Source organism: Phasianus colchicus, chromosome 20 (genome assembly GCF_987193195.1).
Source record: "Phasianus colchicus chromosome 20, bPhaCol1.hap1.1, whole genome shotgun sequence".
In the NCBI taxonomy this organism is placed as follows: domain Eukaryota; kingdom Metazoa; phylum Chordata; class Aves; order Galliformes; family Phasianidae; genus Phasianus; species Phasianus colchicus.
The window spans coordinates 6,024,377-6,036,648 of NC_143455.1; the positions used below are offsets into that span (position 1 = coordinate 6,024,377).

General features: G+C 55.1%; 1 protein-coding gene across 6 annotated transcripts in view; it reads left to right on the forward strand.

The window, feature by feature from the left end:
* BAIAP2 (BAR/IMD domain containing adaptor protein 2) overlaps positions 1–12,272 on the forward strand; it is a 32,459-nt gene that overhangs the window by 3,367 nt on the left and 16,820 nt on the right. For all 6 annotated transcript variants that reach the window (XM_090121934.1, XM_031598909.2, XM_031598907.2 and 3 more), the window contains exons 2-6: positions 2,406–2,481; positions 3,942–4,028; positions 10,010–10,071; positions 10,395–10,466; positions 10,621–10,758. In XM_090121934.1, the coding sequence (XP_089978060.1) occupies positions 2,406–2,481; positions 3,942–4,028; positions 10,010–10,071; positions 10,395–10,466; positions 10,621–10,758 (435 nt within the window). The remainder of the gene's footprint in view (positions 1–2,405; positions 2,482–3,941; positions 4,029–10,009; positions 10,072–10,394; positions 10,467–10,620; positions 10,759–12,272) is intronic.

The following is a 12,272-nucleotide window of genomic DNA, read 5'->3' on the forward strand; positions in this document are numbered from 1 at the left end:
ATTTAGAAACAAAACTTCCTTGTGGCTGAGCTGCGGCGTGGCAGTGCCATCACAGTGTGGTCACAGCACCCATCCCATGGGGATGTCACCCGGGTGGCTCTGCAGGGCTGTGCACGGTGGTGGAGCAATGCTGGAAGAGCAGAGGTTGGTGGTTTTTCTAATGTAGAAGTAGAGCCCAACGCTTGGGCTGGAGGTGTGGGACATCACTGCTGTCCTGGCAGCTTGGGGGCCGTCCTCAGCTCCTTCTGGCATTCAGCTGGAGGGTTTGCCTTTGGGCTGGAGGGGGATGGACTTTGTGGAGCGTGGTTGTAAAGACCCTGAGGAGGTGTTGTGAAGGTTTGCTTCCTATGCAGGAGCAAACGTGATACGAGGTGAGCCAGCTCTGCTTCCAGCTCGTTCCTGGGGAGTGCTCAAACTTCTAATTCTAAACGCCTAATGATTATGGCGTTGGAGGAGGAGGTGAGCCGTTTGTGAAGCGTGCTTGGAGTGGAAGGCAATGAGCTCGCTTCCTATGCACTCCTCTCCCCCCACCCCCAGGACTGTGGCCTGGAGACCTCGTGCTTCGCATTAGTTTCTTTTCTGGCAGCTGAACAAAGCCGTGCCAATCCCAGAGAGCTGAGCAGCATTACCCAGGAGGTCAACGCCGCCGAACAAAGCACAGCCCTTCCAACCTTTTGCTGCCAGGTTTTGTCATCTGTGTTTTTCTAAACTCTTGCCCAAGCAGCGGGTTTGTGGGTGCTGCTGATGGAGCAGAATTGGAGAGAGGGCAAGTTGTGCTTCCATCACCGGGGTTTTGCTGCACCCCTGCCTGGGCTCCCCAGGCTCTGAGCGTGATCCCTGGTGTGAGCTCAGTGTTTATCTGCAGTGTTTGCTTCTCCATAGTAGCTGGGAGCTTTCCAGCATCTCTCACTGGGGAGATGAAGGTGTGTTAGCTCTGGAGTTGGCTTCTCTTCCCACCACGGGAGTGAAAATACGGCTTAGAAACCTCTATTTTTATCTCTGTAGTGAAGATCCCTTTTTAATTCCCTTCTCCTGTGGGGCTATTTGTGTTGGAGTCTCCAGGCAGTGTCTTAAAAACGTTCACTTTCGGCAAACTTCCTCTCCAGGTTCCATGAGTTTTACTTGGCTGCCAAGGAGCCTCCTCCCCCCCCATGGAGCAGCAGAGCCTTTCTGCAACGCTTCTGCTCTTGGTTTGCTGCTGCCAAACAGCTGTGCCATACCCCAAGGTGCTGCTGTACCTCTCAGCTGCCCCAGGTTTGGGGAAGGAGCAGCAGGGATATGTCAATGTAAAGTGGGAAGTGCAGAGCAGCCCTCCCCAGTGCCAATTAACCCCCATGCAATCTTCTCCCACAATTACAGAGAACACCTCACTGCACTGCTTGCTGCTGCAGGTCCTTTTCTCCTTCCAAGCTGAGCATGTTCCCAGTGCTGCCCCGGCCTCAATTAGCCCTGCAGCTCTCATTAGCTGGGTGCTCACTGTGCTGTCTCTGGGCTGGAGCATCCCAAGGCAGGATGGAACCCAGCTGTCATGAGCTCAGCTATGCACAGCCTGCCCTGCACCCACAGAAGGAAATGAAACCATTGCAGCCCGCAAAGGGCGTGCAGCAGAGCTGGGGCTGAGGATGCCTGGGGCAGAAAATGAGCTCTGTGTGTTTGGCCAGCTTTGGGTGAGGTGACAGATGCTTAATCAGCTTATTGGACAGAAGTGTCTGTCTGTCTCCCTCCCAGTATGGGATGCTGCCAGCAGTGGGGTGGGGGCTGAGCCCCTTCCCCATGGTGCTGTGGGTGCTGTCCACATGCCCTGCTTTGGGTTCAGGTTGCTCTGGGGGTGCAGTGGGCATGGAGCTGCTGTTCCCTCCCCAGCTCAGCTGGGGTTGGTGTCTGGTTTTAGAGATGCTATCAGTGCTGGGGATTGAGCAGCTTTTGGGCACGGTCCGATTAGTCCTCCTCTCCCCTTGTTTGGAAATAAGGACCTCGGAGAGGCTGTGCTGGTGAGCTGTGATGTGCTGCTGCTCCGACACTGGTGGCTGCACTGCAGGGGACTTGGGTGCAGTTCCCTGTGTGCAGCTCCAGTATGACACTGGTTGCAGGGCACTGTGGGGCTGGATGATGCTGAGTGCAGCAGCATGGGCTGTTCCTGGCTGTGTCCAATCATTGGTGCCATGCCTGGCTTAGCTCTCACCCTTGGAGCTGCCCAAAAGGAGCAGAACCTTTGCCCTTTGCCCAGTGGGAGTGCTGCCATCGAGCAGCATGGGTTGAAATGTGGCCACATCAGTGCATAACCACCATCCCCCTTGTGATGCTGGAGGTGTGGGTGCATCCTTCACCCCATTCCTGCCCTTCAAGACACACTGAGCTGCCCTGCTGCCACCTCTGCTAACACCCGCTGTCCTCCTTTCTTCCAGACAATCATGGAGCAGTTCAACCCCAGCCTCAGGAACTTCATTTCTATGGGGAAGACCTATGAAAAAGCCTTAGCAAGTAAGTGATGCTGTGCTGCTGGCACACTGTCGGAGGACTGCGAGCCCATGTGGGGCTGCTCGGTGCTCTTAAATCATTAAAATTAAGTTAAAGCTCTATTTAAAAGTATTGTTTACGTGTTCAAGTTGCAGAGGAAATTAAATCCCCTCTCCACACACAATTGTTGGTGGCAGCTCTTTGCTGAGCCTACCGGGTCCCACTGGGGGCTGTTAGAGGAGCATGGAATTAATTGGGTGAACCGTGGATTGATGGAAACCAAAACCAAACAGTTGTGACGTGGTGACTTTGTGCTGCCCAGGTCCTGTCCATCCCTGTTCTGTCACAGCTTCATGCAGAGGACATTTGCTTCGCCTCCGCTCGCTTCAGAAGCTGCGCTGCACGTCGCCTGGATTTTATTTTTTTAATTGGATTGCTGGAGATGCCTTTAAGGGCGGAGGCTGTCATGATCTTAAGTTGGTAGGAAAAAAAAAAAAAGGTTTCATAGTCTTAAATGGTGGTGTTTGAAGCGCGACCTCTGGAAAGGATCTGCGCATTCCTGCTCTGTGCATTCCTGCTCTGCATGTGCCTGGAGCACTCCTTATCTCCCCCAGGCCAGGCAGGGCTGCTGCATGCCTGTGAGGGGTCCACATCCCTCCCCACTGCTTCCCAGAGGGCATTAATGGTGTGGGAGGTGCCCATGGCACAGGGTGAGGACCTGGGGTGCTCACAGACCCTCCTGTGCAGCAGCATTGAGGATGAGAGGTGATGTCTTCCATGTACCAGAGGATTTTAGGAATAATCTCTTCTCCAAAGTAGCTCTCAGTGGCACAGGCTGCCCAGGGAATGGGGGAGTAACCATCCCAGGAGGTGTTCCAGAGACGTGGCACTTGGGAACTTCCATTTTTTTTCACACCTCTGCTCCAAGATCTTCCTGCAAGCTCAACAGCTGTCTTCAGTCATTGTTTGGGATCCCAGAGCTGGTGGGACACCCGAAGGCAGAGCCTCCTCAGTGGATGAGTTCTGGAAGAGGCTTCATTGCTGAGCGCGGTGGTGCTGAGCTGTACAGCGTGTTCCGTGATTAGAGGAAACCCCCTGCTTATCTGATTAAAGCCGAGCGTGGAGCTGGAATGTCAACAAACAGCACTGAGCTATAATGAAAGTCTGTGATATTCAATTATTCTGCAGCACTTTTGCTGAGCTCTGGTGGTTACACTGGAATGAAAACCACCGAGGTCCTGCACGTACCTTGCTTTCCCCTCCTGAGCAGCTCTGTAATCTTGCTGCTCCAGCTTTCTTCTTTCCCGGTGTGTTCCTTGCTCCTCTTGCTTGTTTGTTGTCTCGTCCCTCCCTGTGGGGCTGAGCTCTTTGAAGTCAGAGCTGTTTTTCTTTTAGCGTCTAGCGCCTGTTCGGTGCTGCAGGAGTTATAATAGCTGCCAGCCAAGTCTATAACCTGCTTTTTTTTTTTTTTTCCATGCTTTTAGGTATGACATATGCAGCAAAAGGATACTTCGATGCTCTGGTGAAGATGGGAGAGTTGGCCAGTGAGAGCCAAGGATCCAAGGAGCTGGGTAAGCCACTGATTCATGGCTCAGTGGAGACCCAGCCCAGAGCAGGGATGGGACCAAACCTGTGTTGTTGTTGGGGATGAGGAGCTGGGCATGGAGCTGACCCTGCCTGATGTGAATAGCCCGTTATCTCTATTTACTGCTCATGTAGCTTTTAAAAGAAAAGAGAAATCTGCTAATCTCAGTCGGGGGATTTGAGGATGTTGTCAGCACGTGGTGTTTGCCAAGAGGAAGTGTTTGCTCAGAGCTGCTCTCACGGCACTTCTCTTGCTTTAGAAATGAGGAAGGCATCGCTGAGCTGGGGCAGTGCTGCTGGGCTGCAGCCCTTGGCAGGATGGGGGATGTGCAAGGCCCAGTGCAAGTCAGTGCCCTGCCTGTGTCCCTCTGTGATGCTGTTGTTTGGGCTCAGCTCAGAGCTGCATCACGAGTCCTGATGTTCTGCACCTGCATTCCCTCTTCCAGTTACTCTTCAGGGAGCTGTTTTCCCCATGCTCATGCTTCCCCTCCCTGCATGAGCTCTGTGCTCCCAGCTCGCTCTGCAGTCACCCTGGAAGTGGAAATGTGGTGGGGACTCTGGGCTGTGCAGGTGGGAGCTGGGCCACAAACCCTCTGCCCATGGGAGGGCTGTGCAGGGCTGTTCCCTGCGTGCAGTGCTGGGGTTTGGCACGGGGCAGCTCCTGTTGGCCCTGCAGCAGCTCTCAGCCATCCTGCTGTGCTGATCTTTGCTGATGTTTATGGTGGCGGCTGTTCCACGAGGAAGAAAGTGGAGATAACATTTGTGGAGTCGATAACAGGACACCACCCTGTCCCAATGGGCTGTGAAATGCCTCAGATGGGGCTGTGCTGCCTGCAGCAGCAGAGGTACTGCTCTTTCTGGGCACACCTTGAGCTAATCAGTGAGGGCTGATAGTGTTGGAAAGGAGCTGGGTCTGGGTTGTGTCACACTGCTGCAGTAGGTGGGGGTGCTGCTGGGGCTGCAGCTTCTGGCCTCCAAGGGCAAGGATCTGAGACTTATTCCTCTTTTCTCTCCTGTGCTTATTTTTTGGTGCTTTTTCTGAGCCAACTCATCAATAGAACATAAAAACATTGCAGATCCTGTGCCTAAAAATGATGAACAAGTCCACCTATGTCCCAAATCCACAGCAGCTCTGCACCCAGTTCTATGCCTCGATAGCACGTGCAGCTCAGAGGAGCTTAGCTCCTAATCTGGGTGCTGGGAAACCACTCAGTGATCCCTGTCTGCAGACGTGCTGGGTGTATGGCACAGGGTCCTGCTGCCTCGTGCTGCACGGTGCTGGCTGTATTTGCACATTCCTTGGGCTGCAGCGATGCTGCACGCTCACCTTGCTGCACACATTCAGCCTCTGCCTGCCAGACTGCTGCCCCCAGCTTAGCTCTGCTCTCCCCGCCTGCTTAGTGCTTCACATAGCTCACAAATTCTCCACCAGATTTTAACAGCAGTGCTGAGACAGGATAATCTGGTGCAGCAACGGGAAACCCAGCAGTAATGAAGCACCTGAGCTGTAATCGGCTCTGTGCTGGGTGCAGGCGTCGGGTGGGGTGGGCACAGCCCTGCCAGCCCCACCGCTGAGGTTTGGGGTGTTCAGAGTCTGATTTTCCTGTTTGCACCCAAGGCAGTGGTGCAAGCTGCAGCTCCCAGCGTGCCGTGCCTCACGCTGCCCTGGATTTTGCATCTCGAGGAGCTGAGCCTGGTGTATGGTCAGGGCCGGACTGTTCTTGGCATTGCCATCAGCTGAGTCGCTGGGATGGATGTGACCCAGCTGTCTGGCTCTGGTTCCATCCAGCTTTGGGACTTGGAGGGTTAGACCCAAGCCTGCAATTCCTTTTGGGTGTGCACAGCTTGGCTGAGAGGTGGTTTTTGGGAGGGTGAGAAGATGGAGTGAGTTAATGCTGTGCCTGATCAGGCAAGATTTGCTCTGGCCTCAATCTGGGACCTTTCCAGGAGCCGGGTACTGCTCCAAATGCAGCTTCTGTGGGTGGTACTGGGTTGTGCTGGGGGCTGAATGCACTTGCAGAAATCTCCTCCAGGGCTGGGGAAGGATGTTTTGGGGCTGCTTTTCACCAAGGTCCCCTCGGCTGGTGCCCACGGCAGCTTGGTGTCAATGGGGCACAGCTGCAAAGGACCTTTATGTGGCTTTCAAAATGTGTGTTGGTGCCAGGCCACTGTCTTCTGCGTGTCCCATACCTGAGGAGGGACTCTGAGCTCAGGGCAGAGCCCAGCTCTGTCCCAAAGGCCCAAGCACTTTTGGGACACAGTGCTGCAGTCCCACCTGACTCCTGGTGGCCTTGGCGTGGTTAGGAGGCTTTGTGCTGCACTGAATCCTCAGGGGAGATGTATTAATCCACTAATTGGATTTGCAGCCGTTTCGGGGTAGGAGTTTCCTGCAGCAGCAGAGATGCAGATAGAGATCCTGCAAATGCCAAAGGTCATCATGCCAGCAGAGGTCCTGTTGGTGGGTACTGTACCCCCATGCTGCACACAGCTGGAAACGTGCCCTGCACTCAGGCAGGCTGGGGAAGCAATGGCTTTTTTCTTTTCCCTCTTTGTCTCAAAAAAAAAAAAAAAAAAAAAAACAACAAGTGGAAAGCTTTGCCAAGCTGGGCTGGAACAGAGGCTGGGAACAGAAGTGATCATTGTAATGCTGATGAGCTGCTGATATAACATCAACAAATCCTGCATGATCCTTTCGGCTGTGATAAATAAATGGAACCTTTTTGAAGAGGAAATGCAGAGCTGATTGTTTCCCTGTACCCGTGTTCTTCCACCCCCCCCTCAGTGCTTGCGTGAATCTCCCTCCATGTTGCTTTGCAGTTTCATGTCAGAGCTGATAGGAAGTTGGATCCAGGACCCTTTGTGTGTGAATGAGGGCTCAGCCACGAAGTGCTTTTCTCAGGGACTTGAGGGCTCGTTTGGGATTGTGCCACGTGAACTTGAACCCCGATCTGTTGGTTTCGGGGAGGAAATAGGATTGCAGAAGTTCTCAGCAGCACGCTTCTGTCCTGTATGTGGCTGAGCCAAACCTTGAGCAGTGCCATCTGATCGCAGCCAGGGCCGTACTGGGCTGTGCATCGCAGGGCAGGACACAGCGCGTGGGGAGCAGATGGGACTTCACCCTGTGCACAAATTGGTGCTTTTCCCCCCAGAAAATAACTGTTGGAGCTTTCCTGTCCAACGCACAGCTCAGGAGGCAGCTGCCCAAACAACCTGCCTTTTGCTGCCTGCTGCTTTCCCTCGTTAATGAGCTCCTCCTTGCCTGCTTGGTTGCTTCCCTTCTCAATGCTGTTGCTTCTCCTGTTCTCCTCCACAAAGCAGGGGGTGAAGCTGGGTGCAGTGGGGAAGAGCAGCAGAGCTTGGCACTGTGCTCTTTAGCTTTGAGCTCTGCATGCTTGGTGCCGGTGTGGAGCGGGGCCATGTGCTGTATGGAGCGAGGAAGTGATGCCCAGCACCTATGCGGCTTTGCATTGTTTGATATTTCATTAAAAATGGCCCTTCTCTAGCTCGAGGCTCAGAGCCGCGGGCTCAGGAGCAGCCGGTTCCTGCAGCTCTGCCTTCTGCCGGGCAGCTGGCTCCGCGCGTGGTGCCCAATTGCAATCTCAGTGATGTGGAACAACCTGTTTGGCCGTTTCTCGCTGGGTGTGGTTGGGGAAGGGCCCACAATGGTCCCTATAGTTCTCCCAGCACGATACCGTGAGTCACGCCGACGCAAATAGCAGCTCCCAGCCTGTGTGCCTCCCTGCAGAGCAGGCACAGCCCTGGCACTGCCCTCCTGCCCACCCCGTGGCTCTTTGTTTCTGACCTCAGCTTTCACGCTTTGCTTTGCTTTCTTGGCTTAGAGCGTGTGTGTTTTGGCACGGGGCGAAGATGGTGCTTCGCCCTCTATCTAATTCCCAATGTGACCCACGCTGTTTGCAGCAGGGATCATTGAGTGTGTTGGTTCCAAGCAGCCCCAGCACGGTGCCAGCAGTGTGGGAGGGAGGTGGGAAGAGCCCCCCGTGAGCACCGTGCACCGCCCCGTGCTGCTGATCCTACCATCAGCCAGGGCGTGCAATATTTTGGCTTCACAAGAGGCTGTGATATCTCTGAGTCACATTTTAACTTCTCCTCTTGTTGCTGAGCTGTGTCAGTCCGGGTGGTTTCAGGGTGAGATGTTAATGCCTAACGAGGTCTGCAGCCTTTTCACAGCATGTAGTGTGAGGCTGTCGGGGTGTTGGAGGTGTGTGACATTACAGCTGCAATTCAGACTTCAGCTTCAATCCACCACCCTGTGCGGGCTCCCAGCTCTGAAGGCTGCTATGGGAAACCCAGAGTGAATTTCTTAGGGCTCCCAGCACTGGAGGAACCTCAGAGGAAGCCGCTGTGACCTGATGCTGGGCGGGCAGCCTGCAGCCTTCCTGTGCTCTGTGTTCCCCACGCAGACATTCCAGGGCTGCTCCTCAGTGTCCCTGCAGTGTCACACTCAGCACTGTGCTGGAGGAGCTGTGCAGGCTCTGGGTTCTCCCTCTCACCCAGCACCCAAGCTGGTAAAGCAGCAGCACTGACCCCATTGGAGCACATGCACACAGGGCAGTGAGACATGCAGTGTAGGAGAGACGGCTCTGCCCTGCCCGGTTTGATGTGGAACGGCATCCAGCCGGGGTTGAAACTCCCCACATTCAGCTGTGATAACAGCCGGAGGGGATGGTGGAGGAGAAAGTATCAGCAGAGATGGCAATCGGTGTCCTGGGAGGTGCTTCTCCACCTCGCTGCTGCTGGGAGCTGGGTGGGGAGCGCAGGGGTAGAGCTGCACGGTGCTGATCTGGGGCTGTGTGTTATTTCTGAGCATCTCATCCCTTCCCTGCGTGTGTTCTGTGCACAGCAGTGCTGGCAGAGCCCTGGCCTGACTGCTGCTACTGCTGGGTTTGATCTGATGGGAAGGGGAAAGAGCACAGCATGAGCTTTGGAAATATGGGGAAGCCACCTTTGTGCCAATATACTCTTGGAGAAAAAGAAATCTCAGCCGAGCTACAGCATGACGTCACTTTTCTTGCCCTCCTGGTAGTGGGAATTTGTGCATTTCCTATGATTGAGCAGTCACAGCCCAACCGGAGAGCAATTTCCTGCAGTCTTGTCAGGGTAACCTTTGGCCCAGGCCTTCCCATTCATGCGTGGAGCTTTTTCAGTGCCGATGTATGGAGCTACTACGGCTGCAGCACCTCAGCACCGCGGGCTGCTCGGCTTTGCTTTGCTCAGCATCTTGCAAAGCAGCCGTAAAAGTTAACGGCGTGTCTCCAGCTGCGGAGAGCTGGACTGGTGTGGGAGCAGAGCTGCTGGTCGCCTTACTTTGTGCACTACTGCTCTGCTCCCTGCCCTGTGCCACCCTGCGCCTGTCCCAGCGCCCTCAGCCCTTTGAGATTTTCCCCCTTTCAAAGCACAGGGGCTGGCATATGCCCAGAACAAAGGGGTCAGATTTGAATGTTTGCAGAGTTTTGAGACGCGCTGTGCGGGTGCAAAGTACGAATTGCTTCAGCTGTGAGCTAAAGCACGTTGGACCAGAGTGTTCCTAATTGCTTGCTATTGGAGCGTGGCCCGTGTGCATGGTCCCATGGGGATGGGAGCAGGGTGACCTGGTGTGGGCTGGGGCTGATGGTGCCATGGGTCTGAGGCTGGCACAGCTCCTGCAGAGCGGCTCTGTGGGGCTGCCTGGCTCCGTCTGTGGTGGGGCTTTGGGGCAGGATGTGGCTCTTCCTGTCTGGGGAAAGCTGAGTGGGAACAAGACTTGAAGGCCTTGTATTGGAAAAGAAGAATTGAAGGAAGAGTGGAAGCAGAGCTGGGATCCCTCTGCTGGGACAGCCCTTCCCCTGTAGCATGGCTGCCCCGTTTCATGGTGTGCTCACAGCCACCAAAGCTGAATGGATCCCTTCCCCCTGTCTGAGTGCCCCCAGCTCCGTGCCTGAAGCCCCCTCCTCTCGCCTTGTCGTTCCAGGAGATGTGCTCTTCCAGATGGCTGAAGTCCACAGGCAGATCCAGAACCAGCTGGAGGAAATGGTGAGCACATGTTGGTGCTGTGGTGCTCAGCCTGGGCAGAAAGAACCCCTCTGAGCCCCCAGATCAGATCTCTGGAGTTGGTGAGGGCTCAGCCAGGGCACCCAGTCCCTCTCAATCTGCTGGTGTTGCGACCAGGTCTGTCTCTGAGCACCTGTCCATCCCGTGCTGCTGGCAGCATCCTTTTCACCTGCTCAGCCCCAGCCCCGCTGCCCTCCTGGTGTCAGCTCTGTGCAGCCCTGGTTTCCATCACATGGATTCTGGGCAGTGCTCAGTGATGCTCTGGGTGGCAGAGCTCAGAACCTGTGTTTGCTCTCTTCTTGCAGCTGAAGTCCTTCCACAACGAGCTTCTGACACAGCTGGAGCAGAAGGTGGAGCTGGACTCGCGCTACCTGAGCGTAAGTGTCCCAATTCAGCCCCTGGCCATGTCCCTGGGCCATCAGATGTGTCACCATTTGGAATGTGGTCTCCCAACCCCTGTTTGCTCCCAGGGCTGGGGGTTCCGCATCGCCCCCCCTTGGGCTGCTCTGAGCCAGCCCCTCTCACCCCCAGGCTGCGCTGAAGAAATACCAAACAGAGCAAAGGAACAAGGGCGACTCGCTCGACAAGTGCCAGGCTGAGCTGAAGAAGCTGCGGAAGAAGAGCCAAGGAAGCAAAAACCCCCAGAAGTACTCAGACAAGGAGCTGCAGGTAGGAGCAGGGCGGGGGGAGGGCAGCACCCCTGTGCCCATCACCCTCCCAGCTGTGTGCTGGGGCTGTAGGAGCAGCCAGGGAGGCACTGGGATGACATGGGGATGTGACTGTGCCCAAGCTGAGCTTGTGCTGGTGCCATGCAAGAGGTGTGCTGGTGGTGACTAACCCTGCTGGATCCACCACAGCTGGTGGTTTGTTGGGTTACTGTTTGTTTTTTTTTTTTTCTTTCTTTTTTTCCCCTCCTCCCTAATGAATGAACCCGAAAAGATCATTAGTTTCTGTTGTGCCAGATCCATCTCCCTCTGGATGGTGTTTTGCTTAAATATTTTCAGTGCCTTCTGACGGGCGGCCCTTCCCCCAGCCCGCCCGGTGGCGAGCTTGTGAGGGAGGAGGCTGGCAAGTGAATCATGGCTGCGTGACTGCGGCGTGGGCTGCTCTGTGCTGATGGGGCTGTGCCTGTGCTGCTCAGGGCTGGGGGCTCACAGCCCCTTTGCACAGCTTTGGCTGCTGGCAGGCTGAAGAGCGAGGCTGCTGAGCATCCCTGGATGCATCCCGTGGCATGGTGAGGGACTGTAGTGCAGTGTTGTGATGCACCCGTGGCACGAATCGGTCTGTAGGCTTTGATTTGAGTTGCTCTGGGAGCTGTCTCAGCGTGGCAGGCTTTAACAAGAGGTTGGTGCATCTCTCTGCAGAGCTGCTCTGGCTGCAAGTGCTGCAGCACAGCGCTGTCCTTGTTGGGGAAAAGAGGAAGCTTAACCCCAAAGCTGGAAATTGCGTGCTGCTGTGTCTAAGAGAATAGATGTTATGTTGGGACCAGATTTTGTTGCAACTGGTAGCTGATGGGCCGATAGCACAGCCCTGCCAACAGGAATCTAAGCACCGCTGGGGCTGTGCACAGGAATGCAGTAAATAACTAGCAGATAGCTGGGAAAGTGACGCTGTTAATTGCACTAAAATCTGGGAGATTGCTTGTTCCCTCGGTAGCATGAATCAGGATAATCACAGGAGGAAAAAAAAAAACATTTCAGCAGCCATCCAGGCTGAGCACAGCCCCTGTGCTGAGCTGAAGTGCTCCGAGCTGAGCTCATTTCATTTGCAGCCTCCCAGCTCCTGTGTCTGTACCGAGCTGCTTGTGCACGGTTAATTGGAGCATCTTCAGGAGGTGTTGCTGCAGTGTGACTGAGGTGTCCCGCGTGCAGGCTGGCACTTCCCTGAAAGCTGAGCAGCTGAAACCACTTTGGAGTGCTGGTGTCTCTGCAATCTGTTGCTCCTGATCTCTGCTGAGAGCAGACCTGTTGAGCAGCAAGGCGGCTCTGTGGGAGGAAATGCGTGGCATCAGCACCTGCAGAGGGGTCCCCTCACCTACAAGAGCTGCTGGTAGGGATGGGCAGTGCTGCTGGGGCCTCCTGACTCCTGTGGGGTCCCCAGGGCTGCTGTGTTGCTGGGATTCCCACCACGCACTGGAGAAAGGAAGGAACCCACTGCAGCCAGGAGGAGCAGCAATGGTTTGG